Below are 24,975 nucleotides of genomic sequence, written 5' to 3'. Positions count from 1 at the left end.
TTATTGGTAGCACTGCTGGCTACTGAAACCTCCTAGCTCACGCTGGTTTGGGGAGGTTTCCTTTGCTGCGCTTAGAGTCGTGTGAGTTCCATATCTTTCCTTTGTGTCTTGCTTATTTATTTTCTCGCAAATTCCCATTTCTCTTTTCTTCATTATATGATTTTGCACAATGGGGACATTGTGCGATTTGGTTTGGGGAAGGGTTTTGCGTCGCATTTCATTTGTTTGCATTCACGTTTAATTCTGCTTTGCATTGTTTTTTTTTCCATTTCATCCATTTCCATTTATACAAAAATTCAAAAAAATTGAAAAATTTCAAAAAATTGTCATAAATTTCAAAAAATTCACGTTTAATCCGTTTATTTTAGCATATAGGTCGAGTCGGAACGGTAGTATTTCTATGATGATTTTGCATTTGCATCTGTCTCGCCTGAGCCTTGCTAGATTAACATGTTATTAGTAGAATCGTAAATGCATATCTACGAGTTTTCGTTACATTCTTGCTGAACTTGAGATTTGACTTTGAAAATTGGCAACCTACATCATATTTCTGAGAATTAGAGCCTATAACTGGTGACATTCATGACCGGTTCATTTAGGAATGTGAGTAGTACTCCTTATGAGACATGTTTCCTTAATTTGCATGAATATGAATTTGATCTACTTAATACCTGTATGCATTCGGTTTGTGGTTTGTTGACACATGTGGAAGAGGCTTCCTTTTCTTATTATACCCATAAGCTCCACACCGCCAAAAATATTCCTTTTTTGTCCCATTTACTACATCCTATATTTAGCCTGTCCCTTGTCAAGCTAGTAGTCAGCGTTTTTGGGATTGTTACTCATTTTTGGTGGCATATGCTCTGTTAAGATATTGTTGGGAAGATGAAAAGGAGGAAAGAAATAAATATAAAAGAGAAAAAGAAATGATGAAAAAATGATTCGAAAAAGAAATGAAAAAAAAGGGTGTCCTGTACTGTTCAATTGAGTCGATCGACTGCCGCATTTAGTCGATCGACTGAAGATTCGAGGAAGAAATCAATTCGCATAATTTAATCCCTATCTTTTGGCGATTTTTGCTCCCATGTTTCATTTATATCCTATGGGGAGTTCATTGATTTGGTAGTTTGGAGATTGTGAGTTTTGTGCATGCTATAGCACCGTTTCGATTGTTTATGAGCAAGAAGAAGGATGTTGCCATTTGGTTCCGTCTTGGTACTAGCTTGATCACCTGTACCTCCACTTTACCATAAAATGTTTTGCCTCTTCTTACCCATACCTCACATATCCCATATATACCTCGGCATGTGTCATTGGTCATCTGTTGGGTTGGAATGCGTATGTACGGTTGTAGAGGTCATTTTCATATTTTATTGCTGGCATGTTCTTATAGGTCGTAGTTAGGTGAGAGTCACTACAAAATTAATTCTTTCTATCTTTTACATATATTCACCTTGCGCTTAATTGAGAGTTTTGAGCGACCGTGAGAGTCCAGTTTGATAAGTCTCTACAGTTGACGGTTCAACAATCTTTAACGACTTCATAACTCGTTTGCATGATTCATATTGCTAATTGATTGTTGGTTGTGCATTAAATTGGTTTAGGCTTAACAGTTTGCGTTTCGCTCTGAGATTGAAGTCGTTCCATTAGGTCTTTAGATCGAGTTTAGTTCTTGCTTGGGGACAAGCAAGGGTTTGGTTTGGGGACGTTTGATGCGTGTCTTTTATATGATGTTTTACACCCTATTTTGCACGCATTTCAGAGCTCATTTATGTAGTTTATGCTACATTTCTCCCTATTTCCGTCTACTTCCGTATTTTGTACATTATTGCAGAAATGTGAAGAATTCAACGGGAAGTCAAGCCAAATCCGTCCCCGAGTAATCTGCATCGCAAATGACGTAAAGGAATTTCTTAAGGAACGAGCTTGGTGCGCAATTCAAGGCCCAAAAGACAAGTCCACGTGTTTTAAGAAGTCAATTAGCAGCTCAGCCAGTCGATCGACTACCACCTTCGGTCGATCGACCAATGCTCGGGTTCCAGAAGCTACTGTTTGCTGAGGTGCTGTCGATCGACCAACCTTATCAGTCGATCGACCAGATTGCTAATCCAGACGTGAATTGAAAGACCGTGAATCTTGAAACCCGTGAAGTTTAGGTTTAGGAAATAAGATGTTACGTTGATTGTTATATAACGTAACATAAAAACCATCAGTTTACGATCTAAGTTTTCATCTAAGTTTCTATCACAACAATACAGTACTTTCAATTTTAGTTTACTCGAATAATTAGGGTTTGGAACATCGGTTAGCATTGGATTTTCCGTTCTTGTTCTTAATCGTTCCTCTGAATCTCGGTATTCCTTCTGCCCTAATTTCAGTTTATTGCTTTACTTTCATTATTAGTATAGATTTGCTAAGTTAGTGTCCCGAAAGCCAATTATCGTATTTTCATTGTTTGTTGTTTACTTTAAGCATGAATTCAGTAATCGTTATTAGTTTTATTGTTGTTTTCACCTTCATCATGAGTAGCTAAATCTTTAGTGCTAGGATGTAGGCGATTTATGGCATAGGCGGCATTAGATTAGGAAGGACTGTCTCGCGTGTTGGTCGATCGACTGACCTTGTCAGTCGATCGACTGACCTCGTAGGGTTTATATTCGTTTTAATTGAATTTAATTTTGTATTTAACGAATCGAATGCATGCGACCAGTTAGATACCTATTTTATGACTGACCCATTAGATCGAAAGATAGGGGAGGTTATTGGACCATCAATTAAATCGACTAGACTGTGCTAAGATCGAAATATAGGTATAGTTTAGATCGTTAGTCACTTTTCAGGACGAGAGTTAGTATTAGTGACATTAGGGACCTATAGCGAGATCGAAAGATGCTATTTGTTAAGAGTGGACCGAGAGGAACTCTTTATTTCCCGCCTTACCTGTGTTTGATTTAGACCGACTTAGTTTGCTGCCGCCAAAGCTATAATGACCCGACTATCCTAGTACCCTTCTTTTATCTGTTTATATCGTTTATTTAGTTTGTTATCTTTATTCACTTTTAGGTGTAGACCAATTCAATTCAACCCCCACAATTGTTACCTTAGACTAGATATAAATCAACTAAAATTTACAACTGCCTTCTTGTGGTTCGACCCTGTTACCACTAGCCTAGGTTAGTCTTAATAGGAGATTATAAATTTTATATTTGGTACTCACAACGACGGGTATCACAGCATGTGTTACTTTCATTGGTTTGCAAGAGGTGGTATTATGTGTTAGGTAAATTGAGGAGGTCAAAGTGGTGGCACTGATACTATATGGTTCAGTGGAAGTGTGGGGCGGTGAAGTAATGCGGTTGTAGAATTTAGTTTGGTATAAAGTGACTTAATTCAATTAAGTTTGAGCTTTACAAGCTCAGAATAGTCATAGTCCTATTACTTCCACCTATAGAGATGGTTCAAAGCCGTAATGTATCTCCAATGTATTGTAAATGATGTTTGTTGCGGAAAACCGATTTTGTTTGCATATATTGATGATATTGATGTATTTTTGTTAGTTTGGGAAGGCTAGGGAGTATACTTCATAGTTATACTTTTATGGTTTCTTAAGCAATATTGTGATTTCAGCTTTTAGTTATTGGTATCACTTGCTTGACTACTTAATAATATTTGCTTTCCTTGCATATCATGTAGATATCAAACTCAACAAATGGCGGCGCTACATCAGATGAATGGAGCAAATCTCGAATTCACTGTTCGGAGTAGATTAATCGCACCTTTTGGCTTGGATTTAATATTTTGGTGGCATTGTATTATTTTTTGCGTGAAAACATTAATAATGATATTTTTTCTTATTTCTATTGTTCGAATGAAATAATTGCAATACTTCTTTAATTAGAATTTTGTATGCACGCATTTAGTTATTTGATAATGCAATTTTATGGTATAAAATTTTGTTTTGTATATATACTAGTCAAATTAATGTTGTCTATACACTCTTTATGATGTCGTCTAGTAATCTAAATGTTTTAATTCAATCGTATGATGAAAACAGTAGTCGTAGTGAATTTTCCTAGTGGCAGGAAAAAGCGTCGAGAAATATCAATTTCGACGCAAAAAGTGTAGAGAAACCCTGATGCTAAAAAGCGTTGTTGCTCGTGACACAAAAAAGCGTCGACAAGGCTGACACTAAAAAGTGTAATAAATTCCTGAGGTCCCAAAAAACCACGCTTCTAAAAGCGTCGAGAAAAAAATGGAGACGCTTTTAAACGTCGAGAAATGCCTAAAAAAGCGTCAAGAACGCAAGGGATTTGTTTATGTTAATTTTTAGTTTTATTTTAAGTATTTTAAAAAAAATTGAGCTTACATATGTTTTATGTTGTGAATTATCATATTGAATAATGCGTATAAAATTGGAGACTATGAATATATCTAAGTTCTTTTTCTATAGTATATCAAAGTTTTCATATATATAAATAAACACGAATATTAATTAAAAAATAATTTTCTAATTCTAATAGGAAAATTGTAAATGATTAGTTATTTCCTAATTCTAATAGAAAAATTGTAAGTAATTAATTTTAAAATTTAATTAAGTGTTTTAAAAAGTTGGAGACTACCACGTCGCTCGAAAAAAGCCTCAAATATATATTTAATATTGATTGATTAGAAAATATTTGGAGTTTTTCCCCCTAAAGTACTTTAGCTATAACTTGAGTCTTAAATTCGGAAGTTATTCTATGAGTATACTCCTGATAATTGTTAAGTTTTATATACAAAGCGGTATAAAAAAACAACGCTTTTTGCATGATATCTACACTAGTTCATTATGATTGAAATGGTCATCCTATCATTTAGTATATATGCACGATAGATAATATGTAAAAACTGTATTTTATTAGATTTCCAAATATCGTTGTAATAATTTCTATATGATTGAAATGATCCTATCATTTTATATTTAGTGATTATAAATCTTGTTAGTTGTTACACGAAGAAATGGTCACAAATAAGATTCCTACACCCAAATAACCACAAGATAGTCAAATACTCGTAAGCACGTTTTAGGTCGTCATTTGTGAGAGCATATTGTATAAATAGTAGGGAATTGGTAATGAACTACATACTCAACAAGATAATATACATACTATAAGACTAAGACGAAAGAAAACGATTAGTATTTACGATTGTTGTTTAAAAAATGGAGGGCAAGCTCATTTCATACAAGAATACTATGTTGGCGATTCTTCTCATCCTTGTAATCGGTAATTGTACTAATTTTCTTACATTTTAAAATTGATATCAAGATTGTAGTAATATTTATTCATAAATATTTCAGTTGAACTCATGGGCGAGAAAGCACAAGGATGTTCAGATGATGGACAAGAATGTGGCCTTTTTAAACGTTGTTGTGCGGGATTCTTTTGTAATAATAGAGAGGACATTTTGGGAGGCAAATGCCAAAAAGGTACGTAGTAGATAGTAAAAAAACAATCATATGAAGAGTCTTCTTACACAAAAATACCGTCTTATATGTACATTTCGTGGCCAAGATCGATACTAATATTTGGTCAAAATGACACGGATCGATCACTTTTATAGAATGAAAAATTCTAAGATTCTGTAGGAGGACTATTAGTGTGTTATCCGTAGCCAATAGGAAACTTCATTCCTAATATTTTTGCTTACCTTTGCCTTTATATTTATATTTCAACAATTGATACGTTTTACTATCGTTTGCCTTTGCCTTTATATTTATATATACATTAATAACTACCTTAACCTACAAATGATATCTAATGTTATAATTTTATTTGACAGAGAATAGCGGATGTGGAGAGAAAAATGAAGCATGCTCAAAGATCGCTTTTCAGAAATGTTGTGGAAAACTCGAATGCTCAGGAACTTTCAGTGGCACGTGCAAAGATAGTAAGGGTTTTGGTCGATTACTCACTTAGCCAGACATGATAACTATATTACCAACTAAAAATATATTAAAAAAATATTTTCTCTTTTTAAAATTTAGTAAAGTAAATTTGTACGTAAACCTTCAACATTTCAGCTAGCTAGATTATTAACTACCACCGACATTTTTATCACAATAATATTGCCCAAGTTCTCTTTAGGTCAAGGATAGAGTTGGTTATTCGTCATTTTTTATGTAATTTCAAAATTGGAAATGAGACGATTAAATTAGGATATAGGAAGTACAACTCTTGTTTTTAAAAGTGGCGATACATATATTTTCTATCTATTTCATTTGTATTTTTTTAAAATATAAATTGTACTCCGTAGTAAGTATTATTTATAAATATTCTGGTTCAAATCGTAGGGGTAGAACCATCTTGTTTTGGTCTTGGAAAGCCATGTGGCCCAAAACAGCAGATTCTTGGTCGTTGTTGTGCGGGAACCATTTGTGATAACAGTAATAGTGACAGCATTTTCGGAGGTGTATGCGTAAAAGGTACGAAGTTTATACTGTATTATGACATGCATGGCCTTAGCTTACAAATAAATGATACCTAACGTTGTAGTAATTTAAATTGACAGAGAAAAATAGCGGATGTAAAAGAGTAAATGAATCATGCTCAAAGGCCATTCTTTCCACATGTTGTGGAGAACTTAAATGCTCGGGTTTTTTCAAGGGCACGTGCAATTAATCAACGAAATCAGGACAATTATGGACAAAACTTGATGATGATTTTATTTGTTTTCTTTACTTTATGTTAAATGTTTTCTATTTCTTGTAATTTTCATATGTTTGGTTTGTTTTACCAGGGATTATTTGCCTCTTGTTTCCCTAATTATTTATGTTTTCTCTTAAAATTGATACTCCATTAATAAAAGCTTATTGTTTTCCATTGTGTATAAAATGTTTCAATTATTCTAAAAACATTTCTTATGTCTTATTCATCTTATAAGCATGTCGTTTTATGCTCCAGGTAGCAGTTTTACTGCAACTGTAAAAAAAACACCTAGAATAATGAAGTGAACTTCTTGCCGACAAATAGTTTGAAATGAATGCTAAAGGGATACATAGTTTATTTATAAAAAATAGTCACAAAAACTTCTTTATAATGGATGTTACGTACTATTCGCGTGGAAACAAGCTCAGTGTCTTTAAGACATTTAGAGGCCGTAAATAACTTCCTACATCTTGATCAGTGGCAAAGCCAGGATTTTAAGGCAGCGGGGCCGAGAGGGAAATATTATAAGGGCATGTGACACTGGTTGATTCTTGATACTACCCTTAATGAAAGGACATGTGACACAAGTTGATTTTATATCAATGAACGAACACAAACGCAACAACACTAATAAAATGGAGCCCAATTTCTCTCCATTTCCTAAAAAGAAATGGAGAAGAAAGTTCCTATGAATGGTCTGGATCGTATTTTGGCAACATCTAACGGTTCTAAATTTACGCATAAAAATAAAGGGGAAATGAGAGTGAAAGGGTAATTATTATTTAAATAGATTATGAGCGGAAATGGAGAGGATCCATTTCCAATAAAATGATATGTTGTATGTATATCCATGAACATGTACACCAGTGTAGTTACAAGTTCAAGAGAACGTGCTCAATGAAGGATAATTACCTCCCTTGTGTTTTGGTATTTTTCTACCGAATTAGATTAAATTAGGTCAAAGTGGTCTTATGCGTTATTTGTGAGATTAGCGATGTAAGTATGGTTGACACGTAAACTAATAAGGACGTAAATAAGAGATTAACATAAGAACTTTGGTGATGCGGAAAACCCAATGTGGGAAACGACCGCGGGAAGGGGACGGTACCCTTCCAATGATTGCACTTGTTTAGGTCTTTTTTACCTAAGTCGATTAATTAGGGTCAATGTAGTCTATATTCGTTGGTCGATTGTATGATGATTTGTATGTCAATAAGTAAACAGAAAATAAAGTACGTAATGTAAATTGACACGTAAGATTTTGGTGACGCGGAAAACCCAATGTGGGAACAACCGCGGGAGGGACGGTACCCTGCCAAGTGTTGCACTATATGAATTGGAGGATGATTACAATTGTGGTGCGTAGCTAATCCTGCTGGCCCTAGGCGTCAGGCCTGCAAGATCCAGAATGAGCGTATATTATTTGCTGAGATATGATCTTGAATGAATATATGGATGAGTGAATGCCCTTCTTGATTTCCTTCCTTGGCTATTTATAGGGTAAGAACCCTAGATATGTCCTACCTCGAATATGGAAAGGGAATATTATTTCCATAAGGACTTCTTTCCAAACCCGGACTCCCTTACCAATTCTCCCCGATCTCCCTAACTTCTCCCTAACTTCTCCCTAACTTCTCCCTAACACTCTTTTCCTTGACGCGGGCACCTTTTATGACGGGCTCTTGATCCTTCTCAAGCCCGTTCCCCCTCCTCCTGACCGCGGGCTCTCTTCCTCCTCACCTCTTCTTCATAATCTTTATTTTACCAAGTGGGCTTTCTTTATTATGCTATTTTTAGCCCAAACAGTTTGCCCCAAATTTCTTGTGAAGTACGCTTTCAAGTATCGAACAAGGAATTTACGTAACCAAATGTTAAAAAACCCTACGCCGTCTTTTACTTCTTCCCATGCAACCCATCACTTCCAGCCGCCCTATTCCTCTTTCTCCGCACCCAACTCCCTCTCTCCTCTTTATAACGCCAACGTCTCTCTTCCCCTTTCATTTAATCACTTCAAATTATTTCAAAAGCTCTCCTCTCTTAAACCCTCAATCTTCCTCCTTTTTCACTCCTCGCCGGCTTCACTGTTCCCCTTCTCCATCTTCATCATCAGGTAATCCATCTTCCCTTCCCTTTTTAATCTTCATTTTCTCTTTCCACCATGGGCAAAACTCGGCAGTCTTCGTCACCCCCTACACCCTCCGACCGTAATCTTGACCCTACTTTCCCTTCTCGGAGACTTTTCAAACACCCACATGATTGTGACTCCGTCCTAACTCCGTCCGACATTCCGACGATCAAGAACCTGCTTGGTCTTGGTGATGGGGTGGATATTGCCATCCCTGAACCGGGACAGAAAGCTGACGCCCTCCGTCTAGGGTGGGTTTGCTTCTACTTATATCCGTTTAGATATGGCCTCCGTTTCCCTTTCCCGAAACTCGTTCAAGATTTTATCTTCACCAACAATTTCGCCATGGCACAAATCTCTGTCGCCATTTGGAGAGTTCTTCTCTATTCTCTGGCCTCTGGTCAGAGTACTGGCAAAGCTGTCACTCTGGGCGATCTGGCCCATATGTACAACATCAGGTCCCTGGGCAGGGGTCAATTCTCCTTCCGGGGCCGCGGAGAGGCTCCCTTCAAACATGTGTCAAAATCTCGCGATGAGAAATGGTTCGAGGACTTCTTCTATGTGAGGAAGGACTCCATCCAGCCTCCTACCGATTATATTTTCGAGAAATGGGTTCTGCTTTCCTGTTACCTGATTTGTTTCATCTCGCTGCTTACTAGCTTACTTCATCGTCTTCGTGCAGGCCCCTGTGACCTTACCCGTATTGGTGCCAAGATCCCTGCCTGCAGCAAGTTGTTCTACGTCTCTTAATCTGAAAGAAAGTTTCCAGACCTGCTCCCTGGTTTTTCACCTGCTTCCTCCTCCAATCCTCCTCAATCAGCCCACAGTATGTCTTCTGGTAAGGTTTCTGTAGCCACTCTCGTTTGCATGCTGTTATTGCTGATGTTTTAAGCATTCTGCCGTCTAAGACTGTGTATGCTTGCAGGTTCAAAAGTCGATCAACTGGAACTCATCCTCCAAAGTGCTAAAAGAAAGAGACCTTCTGCCATCCCTGATGTGGCCTCTGCCTCCAAGAGGAGTGCTCCTGCTGCCTCTTTTCAGACTCCTCCTACAGTTTCTAGTTCTGCTGCACGTGAGCCTTTGGAAGTTAATCCGCTACCTCGCCATCCGCCTACTCCTCCTGCCAGTCCTCGTGCTTCGTCTAGTGGGGGCATCATCGCTCATTTCCCAGAAGGCTTTGGGAATGTGGACAAGGTGCCGTACTGGCCGGAGATTGATCAGCTGCTCTTTCCTCCTGTTGAGGAAACGTTTTCGGAGTCCACTCCAAAGGAGATGGCTGAGAACGATGTGCACAATGCCTTCATGGTAAATATTCTTCGTCTTCTACCCGTCATCCATCCATCCGCTTCTTGCTTAAATTCTCGCCTCCCAACTCTTTTCTTTGACTTCGATTATTTATGCCCCGGACTCTTCGATCTGCACTCTACAACAGGAAGATGATCAACATAGTTCGGACCACCAGCCGTGCTACCGCCAAGAACCGGGAGGTCAAGGAGATCTGTGCAGTTTGGCACAACAACGGGTTGATCGAAGGAGCGTGTGGTGGAGTGAAGACCGAGCTTGCCGTCACCAAGAAGAAGTTGAAGGAGGGGGATCACTGCTCGAACCCGGGCGGTGTGCGGTACCTTTTCGACTCTCGAAGATGATGAGGAGAAGATCGGTGGTGATCTCCCCAGCCACCAACGTCGTTGCATATGCTACCCGGCGGGGAAAGATCGGTGGGATGCGTCTTTGCACTCGAGGAGGCTCCCACCCAAAGGCCATAGAGGAAGAGGAGAAGCACTGGAGATGCTCTACCCCGCTCAACCCGATCCGAGTATCTTTGATGCCCGAGGTTAGTGAGGTGAATTCTCCTGCGCCGGTGAGCAGTCTTGGGGTGACGCCGGAATGTCCCGGAGGATCTCTTGACGGAGCTCAGGGAGCTATGGCGGCTGAGGATGCTCAGGCTGAAGCGGTACCTGAAATGAGAGGTCAGCAGGCAGAGGGGATGCCAGAGGTGGAGGTCATTAATGTGACCGATAATTAAATTTTTATGTTTTGATAAACGTTTTTGGCAGTCTGGCCCAGAGGTGGCAGACTTTGTAAGTTTTTAAACTTGTTCTTGTGTTTGCTCCGCCAGGGTGGCGGTTAAACTCGGGGCCGTATTTTTGGCCATACTTTGAAATGCCCTTTGCCATTGTTTGGCAAGGTTTTTACATATCGTGTGTTTGTTTGTTTGTTTGTTTATTCTCCCTGTTTTAGGAAGTTTATGCCGTGTCAGTCTGTTTGACTGATTTAGGCGAGTCTTGTCACCCTGAAAAGGATAACGTTATGACTCAGCTAGCTGCCGTGTCAGCCTGACGGCTGATTTAGGCGTATGCTGCAATGTAAGGAGGAGTGGTCGTGTCAACCTTGGAGGCTGATTTAGACCGGCCTGGTCAGCCTGAAAAGACTGACTCGGACCAAGCTAGCTGCCGTGTCAGCCAGATGGTTGATTTAGGCGTATGCCGCAGTTTGTGGACTACTTAACCTTGTTCATGACGCAAGGTGTGTTCGTCTCGTTTTATGCCAGCAGAGGCGTCATTGAGGCAAGTTTATCATCACTCTAGGACCAGATGGAGACGCTGCAGGATTCTGGTAGCGCAGATATCCCTACGTTCCATGTTCGTTTTTACATGCATTCTGGGGCCCTAATTAAGTGCGATTAGTGCGAGCTACGTCCAGGGGGTGGTATCAGGGGTAGCTGGATAAGCGTATTCAGCTGTCAGCCAGGCTCCCTTTCGTATGTTCCACAGTCCGCTTGGTGAGGGTGCTCCTTGTGGAGAAAATAGGTTAGGCATGTTGGAGTGTCATGTGCCTTGTCACCCCGCGTTGGCAATTGACAGTCCTGCTAGACATCCTTTCAAAGTACCATAGATACCAGAATTCAAAGTGATGTACTTAGAGAAGCCTGAAAATAGGAAAATCTATCAGAATGGTGTGAAGTACCTGTCGCCATCTCATGGGGTACCAGAGCAATTGTGGTCCCAGGACGCTGCCAGACCACACCATCCAATAGTAGTTTAAAGTTTTTAAAAACAACTAAAGACACCAGAAATAAGAGTGAAACTGGCAGTATGCCTACTACCGAATTTTTATTTTATCTTTAAAAATGATTTGGCTTCTCATAGTACATTATTTTGAAAACTAGAGTCTACTTATTATTAAAAGTAATATCTCTTTAGGTGAAGTATGTTCCATGGGCGTTGTATGATTTGACCGTCCATAGTCATCAGTCTGTATGCACCATGGCCAACAACTCCTTCTACCTGGTATGGTCCTTCCCATTTGTAGGCGAATTTGCCTGCTTTTCGATTCTTGGTGTTCTAGAACATCTCTCGGAGAACCAGGTCTCCTACCTCCAAGAGCCTGATTTTTACGTTCTTGTTATAACTCCTGGCCACTGACTGTTTGTAGGCAGCCAGACGGATTTTTGCGCTTGCTCGCAGCTTGTCAATTGTGTCTAGGCTTCTCGTCATCTCTGCACTGTTCAGTTCCCTCGTCATATTTTCATACCTGTGGGTGGGAACTAGAACTTCTGATGGAATGACTGCTTCCGCGCCAAACACCAGGCTGAAGGGTGTTTGACCTGTTGCTATCTTTGGCGTCGTTCTGTCTGACCACAACACTAGTGGCAATTCATCTGCCCACTGTCCTCCTAACTCCTATAACCTCCTTCTCAAATTCTCCATAATGATTTTATTGCTGGATTCAGCTTGTCCATTGGACTTTGGAGTCCTGGGTGCTTACTTTTTTAAGGTGATGTTCCACCCGCACAAAGTATCCTTCAATGATCGTTTGAGATGAATTGTGAGCCATTGTCACATATGATTTCTGATGGGATACCAAATCTGCAGATGATGTTTCGTTTTATGAATGAGATGACTGTTTGTCCTTTACTTACGTGAATGCTTCTGCCTCTATCCACTTGGAGAAGTAATCTGTCATTGCTAGCATCCAGGTTCTGTTTCCTGTGGCCCGTGGTAGGGGGCCTACTATGTCCATGCCCCATGCCATGAATGGCCAGGGAGAAATAATAGGGTGCAGGGGCTCTGCTGGCTGGTGGATCATGGGCGCTGAGCGTTGGCAGACATCACATTTTCGTGCATACTCTGTTGCATCTGCTTTCATTGAAGGCTAATAATATCCCTGTCTGAGGGCTTTATTTGCCAGACTTCTGCCCCCTGCATGGTTTCCACATTCGCCACTGTGGAGAGCATGTAACACAGTCTGTGCTTCTTCCTTGTCCAAGCACCGTAGGTAGGGACCTGCTAGCGATTTTCTGAATAGTGTATCATCGATGAGTATGAATTTGGAAGCCTTTATTCTAAAAGCTCTCACTTTCTTCTTATCATCTGGTAGCTTGTTATGGCGCAGCCAGTCTAGGTAAGGTGTGCGCCAGGCGTCTGCTGGATCGGCTACCTGGTCAGGCTCCTGCCCGTTTGACCGAGAGCTCTCACCTTCCTCTGTAACTGCTTGGATTTCCTTTTCGCTTTGTGGATCCTCCAGTTCACCCCTGTCTATTCCGTCTTCCTTCTGGATAGAGGGTTCTAGCATATGTGCTATTGGAATGCTGGATAGCTCCGTTGGTTTGAATGTTGCCCCCAGGGTTGCTAGGGCATCTGCTTCCACGTTCTGATCTCTGGGGATCTGTTTAAGCTTGCAAGTTTCGAATTTTTGTTTTAACTCCTTTGCTACTTTTAGGTATGTTATCATCTTCGAATCTCTTGCTATAAACTCGTCATTCACGTGGTTGACTATTAATAGAGAGTCGCTGAATATGAGCAGGTGTCTGACCCCTAACTCCAGAGCTAGCTTCATTCCCAATATCAAGGCCTCGTATTCTGTTTCATTGTTGGTTCCCTTGAATTCACATCTTACAGCATGTGCTATCAGATCTCCCTGTGGTGATCGCAGAATTAATCCTACACCTGCCCCCCTTTGGTTGGAGGCTCCGTCGATATGCATCTGCCAGAGTTCTGTCTGCTTGCTTCCTTCTAAAGTGAGGATCTCGGTATCTGCCAGATTCTGGATGGCTGGACTAAAGTCTGACACGAAGTCGGCCAGTGCTTGTGATTTGATTGGCTGTTCTAGGGTCGTACTGGATGTCGTATCCACTGAGGTGTACAGACCATTTAGACATTCTTCTTGACAGTTCAGGCTTCCTCATGATAGCTTTTAGCGGGTAGTTTGTCACAACATGTATGATGTGTGACTCAAAATAGGGACGCAGTTTGCGAGATACTACTACCAATGCTAATACTAACTTTTCAAGAGATGTGTACCCGGTCTCTGCCGGCAGCAGAGACTTGCTTACGTAGTACACTGGCTTTTTCTCCTTTTCTTGCTCGACCAGGACAGCACTCACTGCTACCTCTGTGACAGCTAGGTATAGGAATAATGGTTCACCTGGCTTTGGTTTTGACAGCAGCGGCGGGCTGCTGAGATAGTGCTTCAGGTATCTGAAGGCTTGCTCGTGTTCAGCGGTCCACTCAAACTTCTGGCTTTTCCTTAGCACGTCGTAAAATAGCCTGCATTTGTCTGAAGATCTTGAAATGAACCTGTTCAGGGCTGCTACCTTTCCAGCTAGTCTTTGAACATCCTTAGGTTTCTCAGGTGATTCCAGCTGTAAGACAGCTTTGATCTGCTCGATGTTGGCTTCTATTCCTCTCTGAGTTACAATATAGCCCAAGAATTTGCCAGAAGATACCCCGAAGGTGCATTTAGATGGGTTTAATTTCATCTTGTATTCCCTGAGGGTGTTGAATGTTTCTGCCAGATGCCGCATATGATCTTTGGCTTTTTTTGATTTCACCACCATGTCATCAATGTACACCTCCATGGTTTTTCCTATTTGCTCTTTGAACATGCGGTTAACCAACCTTTGATATGTGGAGCCTGCGTTCTTTAGGCCGAACGGCATGGCATTATAGCAATATATTCCTCTCTCGGACATAAATGCTGTCTTCTCTTGGTCTGCAGGATCCATCTTGATCTGATTGTATCCACTCCATGCGTCCAGAAATGTTAACATCTCGTGTCCAGCTGTTGCATCTACCATTGCATCAATATGAGGCAGCGGGAATGGATCTTTAGGACATGCTTTGTTGAGATCAGTGAAGTCCACACATACTCTCCACTTTCCATTCTTCTTAGGCACCACCACTACATTAGACAACCATTCTGGGTATTTCACCTCTCTTATCTTTTTTGCTGCCAGCAGGCTGTCTACTTCCTGGTTGATTACCTTTTTTCTCTCTGCTGCAAACTTTCTCCTTCTCTGCTGGATGGGTTTACACTTTGGGTCCACGCTAAGCTTGTGTGTTATGATGGATGGATCTATGCCTATCATATCATCGTGTGACCATGCAAAGCAATCCATGTTATCTTGTAAGAACTTGACTAGCTGCTGTCGTAAGCTTCCTGTACATCCTGCTCCAATGAGCACGGTTCTCTCTGGGTGTAGCTTTTCCAGGTTAATCTGATCCAGCTCTTCTGCTGGGGGCTCGATGTATTCGTCCTGGATAGGTCGTACAGAATTGCTATGCGGGAGGGCTGGCAGTGCACTTGAGTGCCTTCTTGTAGCAGCCTCTAGCTTCCTCCTGATCTCCTCTTATCGTTTCTACTCCGCATGGGGTGGGGAACTTTATGCACTGGTGATATGTTAAAGGGATTGCTTTCATCTGGTGCAGCCATGGTCTTCCTAGGATGACGTTGCAGGTTGAGGGGCCATCTATAACCAGGTACCTGACTTGCTTGTTGACTCCTCCCACATAGGTGGGGATGATTATCTCACCTAGCGAGCTGGCTGTTTCTCCGCTGAAGCCTACTAGCGGGATAGTCTTCTTTTGTAAATCCTTCTCACTGAATCCCATGTTCTCTATGGTTTTCAGCATGATTAAGTTGACCGAGCTTCCTGTATCTACCAAGACCTTTCTTACTGTGCAATTGGCCATTGACAAGGTGATAATAAGTGCATCATGGTGTTCTTGTTCATCGTATGTATCTCCTTCATCAAAGCTTACTTTTTGGCGGTCGTTGTGAGAAATTCTACAAGAGTTGGGTGGCTGTCTCCTTTGGTCTCGGTGGCATGTCTCTTGGGTCGCTAAATATGTCGGGCCGCTTAAGTCTCGAGCACTTTGTTATCACGTTTATAATTTTAGTGCATGTGGGTGGATCTGCCGGTTTGGCAGAACCTACCTTATCCTGCTGCTTGCCCCCACGTGGTAACAGGTGGCTCAGCTTTCCTTGTTCGTACAGGCGCTTGATCTCTCTTCTTAATGTGTAGCAATCCTCAGTGTTGCGTCCGATATCACGATGGAATTCACACTTCTTCTTGCTATCCTTTCTCTAAGCTTGCTCTCCTACTGGTGGGTTGGGCCACCTGACTCCATCTCCCATCTCTCGAGCGCCTTCAAAATTCCTTCGATACATGTAGTGAATCCATACTCGCCAGTGGGGGAGTAGCTAGTTTTCCTCGGTTACGTGACTCCCCTCCCATATGGTCTGTACCTCTCGTCCTTCTTGTTGGTGGTTTGCTTTCTTCCCGATTTCTCCACTGAAGTACTAGAAATACTTGGCGCGCTCCGTAAGGCGGCTCGGCTAGGATATCTTCCTCCCGGTCCGATCGCGGCGGCCTTCTCTGCATCGCTTCGAAACTATGGCAAGGATGCATAGTCACCGTTTGCTTGTATAGGTCGAGTCGTGGTGGAGGCCTCTCTGAAGGCTTCTACTGCCGTTGAGATATCACACTCGTCTCGCTACCTTCTCATTGTTAAATCTGGTATTGTATTCTCTAATGCTTTCTCCTGCCCCCTGGACGATTCTGTACAGGTCTCCTGCGTGCTTCTGTGGCTTTCTGCTGCTTGCGAACTGTTGAGTAAATGAGTTTACCAATTCAGCCAATGTAGATATCGACCTGTTTGGCAGGCTTACAAAACCATCGAAGTGCTGGTCCTGTTAGGGTGGACCCGAATCCTTTGTACATGAAGGCTTCCTTAACTTGTCATATGGCTGTTACCGTCATCATTTTCTGTTTATACTGGCTAATATGATCAAAGGGGTCTGCTGTGCCGTCGAAGAGAGGCATATTTTGGTTTGTGAACCCCTTTGGCATGGCTGTGATGGATATGGTGTCCACGAATGGCGAGTCGGCATAACTGTCTAGAGTTTGCTTTCTCGAGTGGGGGTGGTAGCCATGGAACCACTCGCTCAAGATCTCCTTTAGTTCAATCTGCGATTAGTTATATTGGCTGAATCTGGGGTCCGCCTGTCAGTTGTCTGCATAATTCCTCCTGATCCTGGCTCTTGAAGATTCTGATAAGTTCCGGCTGCCACGGGGGTTGTGGCAACGATTGTCCCCTGCTGCCAGTTCACTTGCTGGTTTGACTCGGATCCTGCTACGGGTGTCTGATCGATTCTTTGCGGGGATCTGGCGACGGGAGGCCACCTGTTTGTATCCCTACGCAGCTGGCTGGCTGCCCGCTATCTGGTGTGAGGTATCCTAACCCTCGTGGGGTTATCCTTCCATCCGACGGTGTCGTAGCCAAATCCAATCTTGTAATTCTTTGGTTTGGTATCTCTCACGCTTTTTTTTTTCTTGCTCCTTGTGTTAGATCTACCAAAGGAAATCTTCCTTCACCTGTCCTGTTTGCGGGAGTGTTGGACTGCTGCTTCAGGAGATCAATTTGTGCCCAGAGCTCTCTGTCTCTCCTTCTTACCTCAAAGATCTCGCTCTCCTTTGATCTTCTCTCATGTTTTCCATAGCTTTCTCAAGATTTTCTACGCCGTGACGAGAATCTGCGTGGGACCAGGCGGCGGAGTGACGCCCGAGCTTGATGTTCCTTTGTCTCGATCAGTGCGGTCTGGGCCGAGACAACAGGGTCTGGGAGGTAGAGAGGCTTTTGTTGTCGGTATGACTCTTGGGGTGTGTCCGGGAGCCTGCGTGGCCACTGTCGATGTTGGACTTTGGGTAGACGATGGTGGTGGCGATGGCTGCCTGCTCCCTGACATGACTTCAGATGCTTGCTTTTCCATTGTATATCTAGAATATCAACGATTGACAACCACAATGCCCCACGGTGGGCGCCAAACTTTTTAGGTCTTTTTTACCTAAGTCGATTAATTAGGGTCAATGTAGTCTATATTCGTTGGTCGATTGTATGATGATTTGTATGTCAATAAGTAAACGGAAAATAAAGTACGTAATATAAATTGACACGTTAGATTTTGGTGACGCGGAAAACCCAATGTGGGAACAACCGCGGGAGGGACGGTACCCTGCCAAGTGTTGCACTATATGAATTGGAGGATGATTACAATTGTGGTGTGTAGCTAATCCTGCTGGCCCTAGGCGTCAGGCCTGTAAGATCCACAATGAGCGTATATTATTTGCTGAGATATGATCTTGAATGAATATATGGATGAGTGAATGCCCTTCTTGATTTCCTTCCTTGGCTATTTATAGGGTAAGAACCCTAGATATGTCATACCTCGAATATAGAAAGGGTATATTATTTCCATAAGGACTTCTTTCCAAACCCGGACTCCCTTACCAATTCTCCCCGATCTCCCTAACTTCTCCCTAACACTCTTTTCCTTGACGCGGGCACCTTTTATGACGGCCTCTTGTTCCTTCTCAAGCCCGTTCCCCCTCCTCCTAACCGCGGGTTCTCTTCCTCCTCACCTCTTCTTCATAATCTTTATTTTACCAAGTGGGCTTTCTTTATTATGCTATTTTTAGCCCAAACAGCACTAGCTTTTTAATATGGAGGACGAATACAATAATGGTGACACGACTATCTTGTTAGTACAATGTCTAAGGTTTGTATGTGTATGAATGAATGCTCTTTCTTCCTCCCTTTGCCTTATATATTGGACCCAAACCCTAGTAGGGTTTAGGTTGCTTGCATAATAAGTTAGCCGAACTACATTCTCGTTCGGCTTCTCGTGCTGCCGGGTGTTAGCTTGCTAACTGAGGCCCAACGCTCTTCATTCTGTCAGAAGTCCACCTGGCTGCCTCGTGCTTATGGGCTTCTCAAGGCTGCCAACCTATCCGGCCCAATTCGTCTCTTCTAACCCTTTTGCTGGATCAATTATCTCCGTGGCCCAATATACAGATTTTGTCCCAAACAGTTTGCCCCTAATTTCTTGCGAGGCACGCTTCGAACTGACGAACAGGAAATTATTAGCTGTATCTCGCGCAGTCTTTTGCTTAACTTCCCATACACTCATCATTACCCCATGCCTCCTCATTTCTCACCCCCTCAATCCTATTCCCTTATAACTCCAACCGTCCCACACCCACATCTCCACAATTAATTCCCAAAACCTCAAAACCTTTCCTCTCTCTAAAACCCTTCTCCTTCCTTTTCCTTTCTTTGCCGGAACTTCACCATTCTCGCCGGAGCTCCACTTCCGCTTCATCAGGTACTACATCCATCTTTCCAATCTTTTTCTTGCATTTCTATGGGTAAATCTCGCCACGTCCCTTTGTCTTCTACCTTAGCCACTCCAGTGCCTGACCCCTTTTTCCCGTCTCGTGGCCTCTTCACCCACCCCCATAATTGTGACTCCTCCTTGACGGCTGCCGACATACCCCAAATTAAGGAGCCGTTAGGGCTCGGCGATGAGGTGGATATCGTCATCCCCGGCTTTGGACAAAAGGCGGACGCAGAGGGGTGGATCTGTATTTACCTTTACCCTTTTAAGTATGGCCTTCGTTTCCCATTCCCTAAGTTGGTTAAGGACTTTCTCCGAACTAATGGCTTTGCTATGGTTCAAATTGCTGCACATGTATGGAGGGTTCTCCTCTATTCCCTTACTGCTAGCCAGAATTCGGGTAGCACTATCAATCTTGGCGATCTTGCACACATGTTTGAGACCCGGTCGCTGGGAAGAGGCCAATTTTCTTTTTACGGCCACGGTGAGACCCCCTTTAGGCATGTGTCGAAGTCGAAGGACGAGAAGTAGTTTGAAGAATTCTTCTACCTAAGGAAGGACTCCATTCAGCCGCCTGCTGATTATATCTTTGAGGACTGGGTCATGACTTCGAGTAAGCAGCTTTTTTACTGTTTTGTTGGTTTCATCGTGCTCACGGGCTTACTTTTTATTTGTGTGCAGGCCCTCGCAACCTGATCCGCCTGGGTGACCCTATGTCTGCTCGCAATAAGCTGTTTTGCATACCTGTTGCTGACAGGAAGTTTCCCGACCTGCTCTCTGGTTTTTCTCCTGCTTCCTCCTCTAATCCTCAGCAATCGTCGCGCAGCATGTCTTCTGGTAAGTCCCTGCAACTTTGATGCCTGATGTTTTATTTTTCTCGCCCGATATTCCCTAACGCCTGGTTTCTTGCTTACAGCTGGTGCCAGAATTGATCCCTTAGAGGCCATCATCCGGAGTGCAAGGAGGAAGCGGACTGCTGGGAGGCCTAACACCCCTTCTGCCTCTAAGAGCAATGCTCCTGCTGCTTCCTTTTAGTCGCCTCTTGCCCGCTCCAGTACTGTTCGATCTGTCTCTGAGCCTTTGAAAGTCAGTCCCCTATCACATCATCCTCCTACTCTTCCGTCAAGCCCTGCTGCCGCTGGCGGAGGTATCACTGCCCATTTTTCAGTAGGCTTTGGGAACGTGGATATGGTCCCTTATTGGCCTGCTATGGACCAGCTTCTGTTTCCACCACTGGTGGAAAATTTCAAGCAGTTCTCCCCTGAGGAGAGGGCTGAAAATGACGTGCACAACGCCTTCATAGTAAGTTTTGACCCTTTTCCTGCTCTTATTCGTTCCGAACCCTTTTCCGTTGAATCTACTTATCTTGCTTTCTGGTGATAGGCCTTCCAGTCAGCTCTGTATAATAGGAAGATGATCGATGTGGTTTAGATTTCCATCAAAGCCACCAATCCTAGGAATCAAGAGCTCACAGGGATTATTGCTGATTTGGAGCAGCAACGTTTTGACTTGAGCCAGCGTGTAGCAGAACTGAAGGCTGAGCTGTCTGGTACCAAGAAGCGGCTGAAGGAGGAGGCTGACCAGTTAGCACGTACCCAGGAGGCGTGCAATTCTTTCACCGAGGCTCTCAAGCGTGCTGAGGAGAGAATTAATGAGCTGATCACCCTTGTCACCAATATTTTGGCCTATGCTACTTGGCGAGGCAAGATCAGCGGCATGCGTGCTACGTTGTATGAGCCCCCTAACCCTCCAGATAGTAGAGGAGGAGGAGAGGCAGCTGAAGAACCTCTACCCCGTGATGCCTGACTTGAGCGTGCCGATGCCGAAAGTTGGAGAGGTGAACTCTCCTGCCATAACGGAGAAGGCTGCTACAGAGGGAGCAGGTCCTCTACAGGAGGCTGTTGCTGACGCTGGTGTCCAGGAGGCCATTGGTGAAGGGATCGTGCAGCCTGATCCTATTCCTGAAAATGAGAGTCATCCAGAACATGAAAGGGAGGAGGTTGTGGAAGCTGAGAGGGAAGTCATTGACTTAACTTCTGTTTAAAATTTTTTTAAGTATCTTATGATTTTGGGGGTCTGGCCCTGTGTGGCGCAGACTTTATAAGTATTTTCAAACACTTGGTTTTGTGGACCCTGCTATGGTGGCGGGTTGTATTTCGCACTTTTGGCCATGCTAGCCCAGGTGGCAGGTTTGGTCATATTTTAGAAATGACTGCTGCCTGGTTAGCAGGATGACTTCTATCTTCATATGTCTTGTGTTGTGTGAATTGCGTTTTCTGCCTACTGACAGACTTAGGCATATATTAAGTAGTCATGTTAGCTCGGGGAGCTGGTCTAAACTTACAAATATTGTTGTGTCAACCCAATGGCAGATTGAGACTGGAGGTGGCCGTTTCAACCCGGGGGGCTGATTTAGACATGTCGTGTCAACTCAGGGGACTGTTTTAGACTACAGGTGGCTGTGTCAATCCAAGGGATTGATTTAGACCTGTCGTGTCAACCCAGGGGGCTAATTTAGACTTGAGATGGTCGTGTCAACCCAGGGGGCTGTTTAGACCTGTCATGTCAACCCAGGGGCTGATTTAGAATTAGCTAGTTATCATGTCAACTAAGGGGGTTGATTTAGACTTGACGCCACATTTGACTACTTAACCTTGATCATGACGCAAAGTGTGTTCATCATGTTTAAAGCCAACAGGGCGTACCTTAGGCAAGTTTATCGTCATTTTAGGACCAGTGGAATGTTGCAGGATCCTGGGTTCTCAGAAATCCCTGCGCTCCTTATGTTTTTGCATGCATGTTGGGGCCTTAACTACGTCGAGTACTCGGTGTCGATAGCTATCTTTGGGGGTGGTATCCGGGGTAGCTGTGTGAGCTTTAAGCTGTCGGACAAGCCCCTTTTCGTATGTTCCACAAGCAAGCTGGTGAGGGTGCTCCTACTGGAGAATTAGGTTAGGCATGTTGGAGTGCCATGTGCCTTGTCACCCTGCGTTCACAGTTGATAGTCCCGCTGACAACACTCTCAACGTACCATAAAAGTTAGAGTCCAATGTGGTATTTCAAAGAACCCAAAATAGAAAAGTCAAAAAATATATTAAAACGATGTGAAGTACCTGACGCTATCTCATGGGGTTCCAGAGCAACCATGGACCCAGGAAGCTACAGACCACATAGCTCTAATAGTGGTTTCAAGTTTAAAGAAATGCAAATATAAAACAAGTACAATAGAAAATTGATAATATGCCTACAATTTTTTTTTTAGGGTTTTTCGAATACAGACTATGTACACTAAATTCTACTTAGCTTGTTATCAAAAGTGATACCTCTTGAGGTGAAGTATGTTCCATGGTTTGTGTATTAACTGACCATCCATGGTCATTAATCTGTACGCCCCATGTCCAACAAGGCCTTCAACCTGGTATGGTCCTTCTCATTTATAGACGAATTTGCTTGCTTTGCGGTTTTTGGTGTTTTGTAATACCTCACGGAGAACCAGGTCTCCTACCTCCAGGTGCCTGATTTTTACGTTCTTGTTGTAGCTTTTGGCGACTGACTTTTCGAAGGCAGCCAGATGTATCTTCGCGCTTGCTCGAAGCTCGTCTACCATGTCTAGACTCCTGATTATCTCTGCACTGTTCAATTCCCCTGTCATGCATCCAGACCTGTGAGTTGGAACTAGAACCTCTGATGGAATCACTGCCTCTGTTGCAAACACCAGGCTGAAGGGTGTTTGGTCTGTCGCTGTCTTTGGTGTTGTTCTGTCTGGCCACAGTACTAGTGGCAACTCATCTGCCCACTTTCCTCCTAACTCTTCCAACCTCCTCCTCAAATTTTCCATAATGATTTTATTGTGGATTCAGCTTACCTGTTGGACTTTGGAGTCCTGGGTGTTGACTTTTTCAGTGAGATGTTCCACCTAGCACAGTATCCTTCTGTGTCGTTTGACACGAATTGTGATCCGTTGTCACATATAGTTTCTGATGGGATATCGAACCCGCAGAGGATGTTACGTTTGATTAAAGAGATGACTTACTTATCTTTTACCTAAGTGAATGCTTCTGCCTCTATCCATTTGGAAAAAAATAGTCTGTCATTGCTAGCATCCACAGTCTGTTTCCTGGGGCCCTGGGTAGTGGGCCAACAATGTCCATTCCCCGTGCCATGAATGACCATGGAGAGATGATTGGGTGTAAAGGTTCTGCTGGCTGATGGATCATTGGTGCTGACCTCTGGCAGGTGATGCGTGCATTTTATATAGACTTTTTGTACCACATTTGCACGCATCTCTGTGCATTTTATGTAGTGTTTAGCTACAAATGTCCCCCGAATCGTCTACTTTGGTTTGTCTTGTATTATTTTGCAGGTATGTACCGTAGATGAGCATAATCAAGCCTAAAACATGTCCCTATGCATGCATTTAGAATATGAGTTGAGTCGGAGCTTGAACACTACTATTTTGAGATGCGCAAAGAAGTATGATAGCTAGGCGAGCAAAGGAAGAACTTCAAAATACTAGTGCTTAATTTGAAGAGCCATATCTCGAGTTCTAAAATAGATTTTCAAGTGATTCTAATTGGAGATAAAGGCATGTCCTCTTAGGTTTCCAACTCCACCAGAAACGCTCTGTTTGCCCATATAACGAAGAAATGGCGGCCATTTGAAGTTCAGTGCGCGAATCAGGAATTGTGCGCTGGAAAGTACTTGATCGAGTACTATCTTGTTCGATCGAGTCTTTTTTCTACTCGATCGAATTGTGCCTTTTTGATAAGTGTTCGATCGAGTACCTAAAGTTCTCGATCGAGAGGTTTTAGCTTGGATTTGTTCGATCGAGTGATATAAAGTTGCTCGATCGAGTGACTAGCTTATACACTCGGGATTTTTATTCCGTGTTAGGTTTATTTTATGTTAATAATCACTTCCCTATATAAATTAAAGGAAGTCGGGATTAGGTTAAAAACATCTTATCATACTGTTTTACTCTTAATCAGTGTTTTCTCTCTTAATCTCTGTTGCTACCTTGTTCTTATTGCCGGATTCGCTCTTTTGTAATCTTTCTTTACTCTTAACTTCAATCTATTGTTTCTCTACTTTAATTCCTTGCTCTTTAATTCTTACTTTATTGTTATCATTATTAGTATATGCTTCTTCCTTATAATCTCTTTATTATGTCTTCCCTTAGCATATTCATGTTTATTGTTGTTGTTATTAATTTCAAAAGCATGAGTAGCTAAATCCTTTTATGTTAGGATTAGGGGAGCCATGGTATTAAAGTGACGATGTCGTGAATAGGCTAGATGATTTATTGTGAGAATCTGTGACCATAGCAATATAACTGTAATATGTTTAGTTGAGTGCACGCTTCTAAACCCCTTAATCTGGTTAAATTCGCTCCTAGATCAGAAGATTGGAATGAACAGACCTGCTATGAACAGTAGACTACCTTAATAAGGACAAAAGTTAAGTTAGTTGTAATCTAGGGTGGATAGCGGACCGGAAGGACCTTTCCCTTACCCTTCTCACAGTAGATCGTCTGGACTGTTTACGACTAAGTTAGTGAACTGCCATGGTGAACCGAAATCCTGACATATCTCTCCTTATCTGATCACATTCTTTGCTTTTTCTCGCCTTATTGCTCTTGTCTTTATTTCTCTTGCCTTAAACCCTTTAGTAGTTTAGAAAACAACTTTAAAACCCCCATTGTTACTA

The 24,975-nt window shown here is 42.5% G+C and overlaps 2 protein-coding genes across 2 annotated transcripts; one reads left to right on the top strand and one right to left on the bottom strand.

Annotated features, from left to right (window-relative positions):
• The first annotated feature begins 4,935 nt into the window (after positions 1-4,935).
• LOC141594969 (uncharacterized) lies at positions 4,936-6,991 on the top strand. Its single transcript, XM_074414948.1, has 5 exons — positions 4,936-5,264; positions 5,339-5,467; positions 5,821-5,928; positions 6,332-6,463; positions 6,942-6,991. The coding sequence occupies exons 1-5, from the start codon at positions 5,201-5,203 to the stop codon at positions 6,989-6,991; spliced, it is 483 nt and encodes a 160-aa protein (XP_074271049.1). The 5' UTR covers positions 4,936-5,200.
• A 15,259-nt stretch (positions 6,992-22,250) lies between these two features.
• Positions 22,251-23,107, bottom strand: LOC141594968 (uncharacterized). The gene is made up of 3 exons (XM_074414947.1): positions 22,796-23,107; positions 22,383-22,428; positions 22,251-22,279 (listed from the first exon to the last, which is right to left on the bottom strand). Exons 1-3 carry the CDS (start codon positions 23,105-23,107, stop codon positions 22,251-22,253), a joined length of 387 nt encoding a protein of 128 aa, XP_074271048.1.
• Between the last annotated feature and the right edge of the window lie 1,868 nt (positions 23,108-24,975).

The sequence above is a fragment of the Silene latifolia genome, chromosome 8 (assembly GCF_048544455.1).
Source record: "Silene latifolia isolate original U9 population chromosome 8, ASM4854445v1, whole genome shotgun sequence".
Lineage (NCBI taxonomy): Eukaryota > Viridiplantae > Streptophyta > Magnoliopsida > Caryophyllales > Caryophyllaceae > Silene > Silene latifolia.
Note: the sequence above shows the minus strand (reverse complement) of the source record. Positions and strands in the feature narration are given on the sequence as shown.

Bases quoted from the DNA above. Each gene is read 5' to 3' on its own strand.
- LOC141594968 (XM_074414947.1), bottom strand. From the start codon at position 23,107: ATGGAAAATTTGAGGAGGAGGTTGGAAGAGTTAGGAGGAAAGTGGGCA. The intron at 22,429-22,795 runs GTAAAAATCAGG...TGTGGTCTGTAG, and splicing joins CCAAAAGCTACAACAAGAAC to CTTCCTGGGTCCATGGTTGC. The intron at 22,280-22,382 runs GTACTTCACATC...GAGTGTTGTCAG, and splicing joins ACCCCATGAGATAGCGTCAG to CGGGACTATCAACTGTGAAC.
- LOC141594969 (XM_074414948.1), top strand. From the start codon at position 5,201: ATGGAGGGCAAGCTCATTTCATACAAGAATACTATGTTGGCGATTCTT. The intron at 5,929-6,331 runs GTAAGGGTTTTG...TTCAAATCGTAG, and splicing joins CAGTGGCACGTGCAAAGATA to GGGTAGAACCATCTTGTTTT. The intron at 6,464-6,941 runs GTACGAAGTTTA...TTTATGCTCCAG, and splicing joins CGGAGGTGTATGCGTAAAAG to GTAGCAGTTTTACTGCAACT.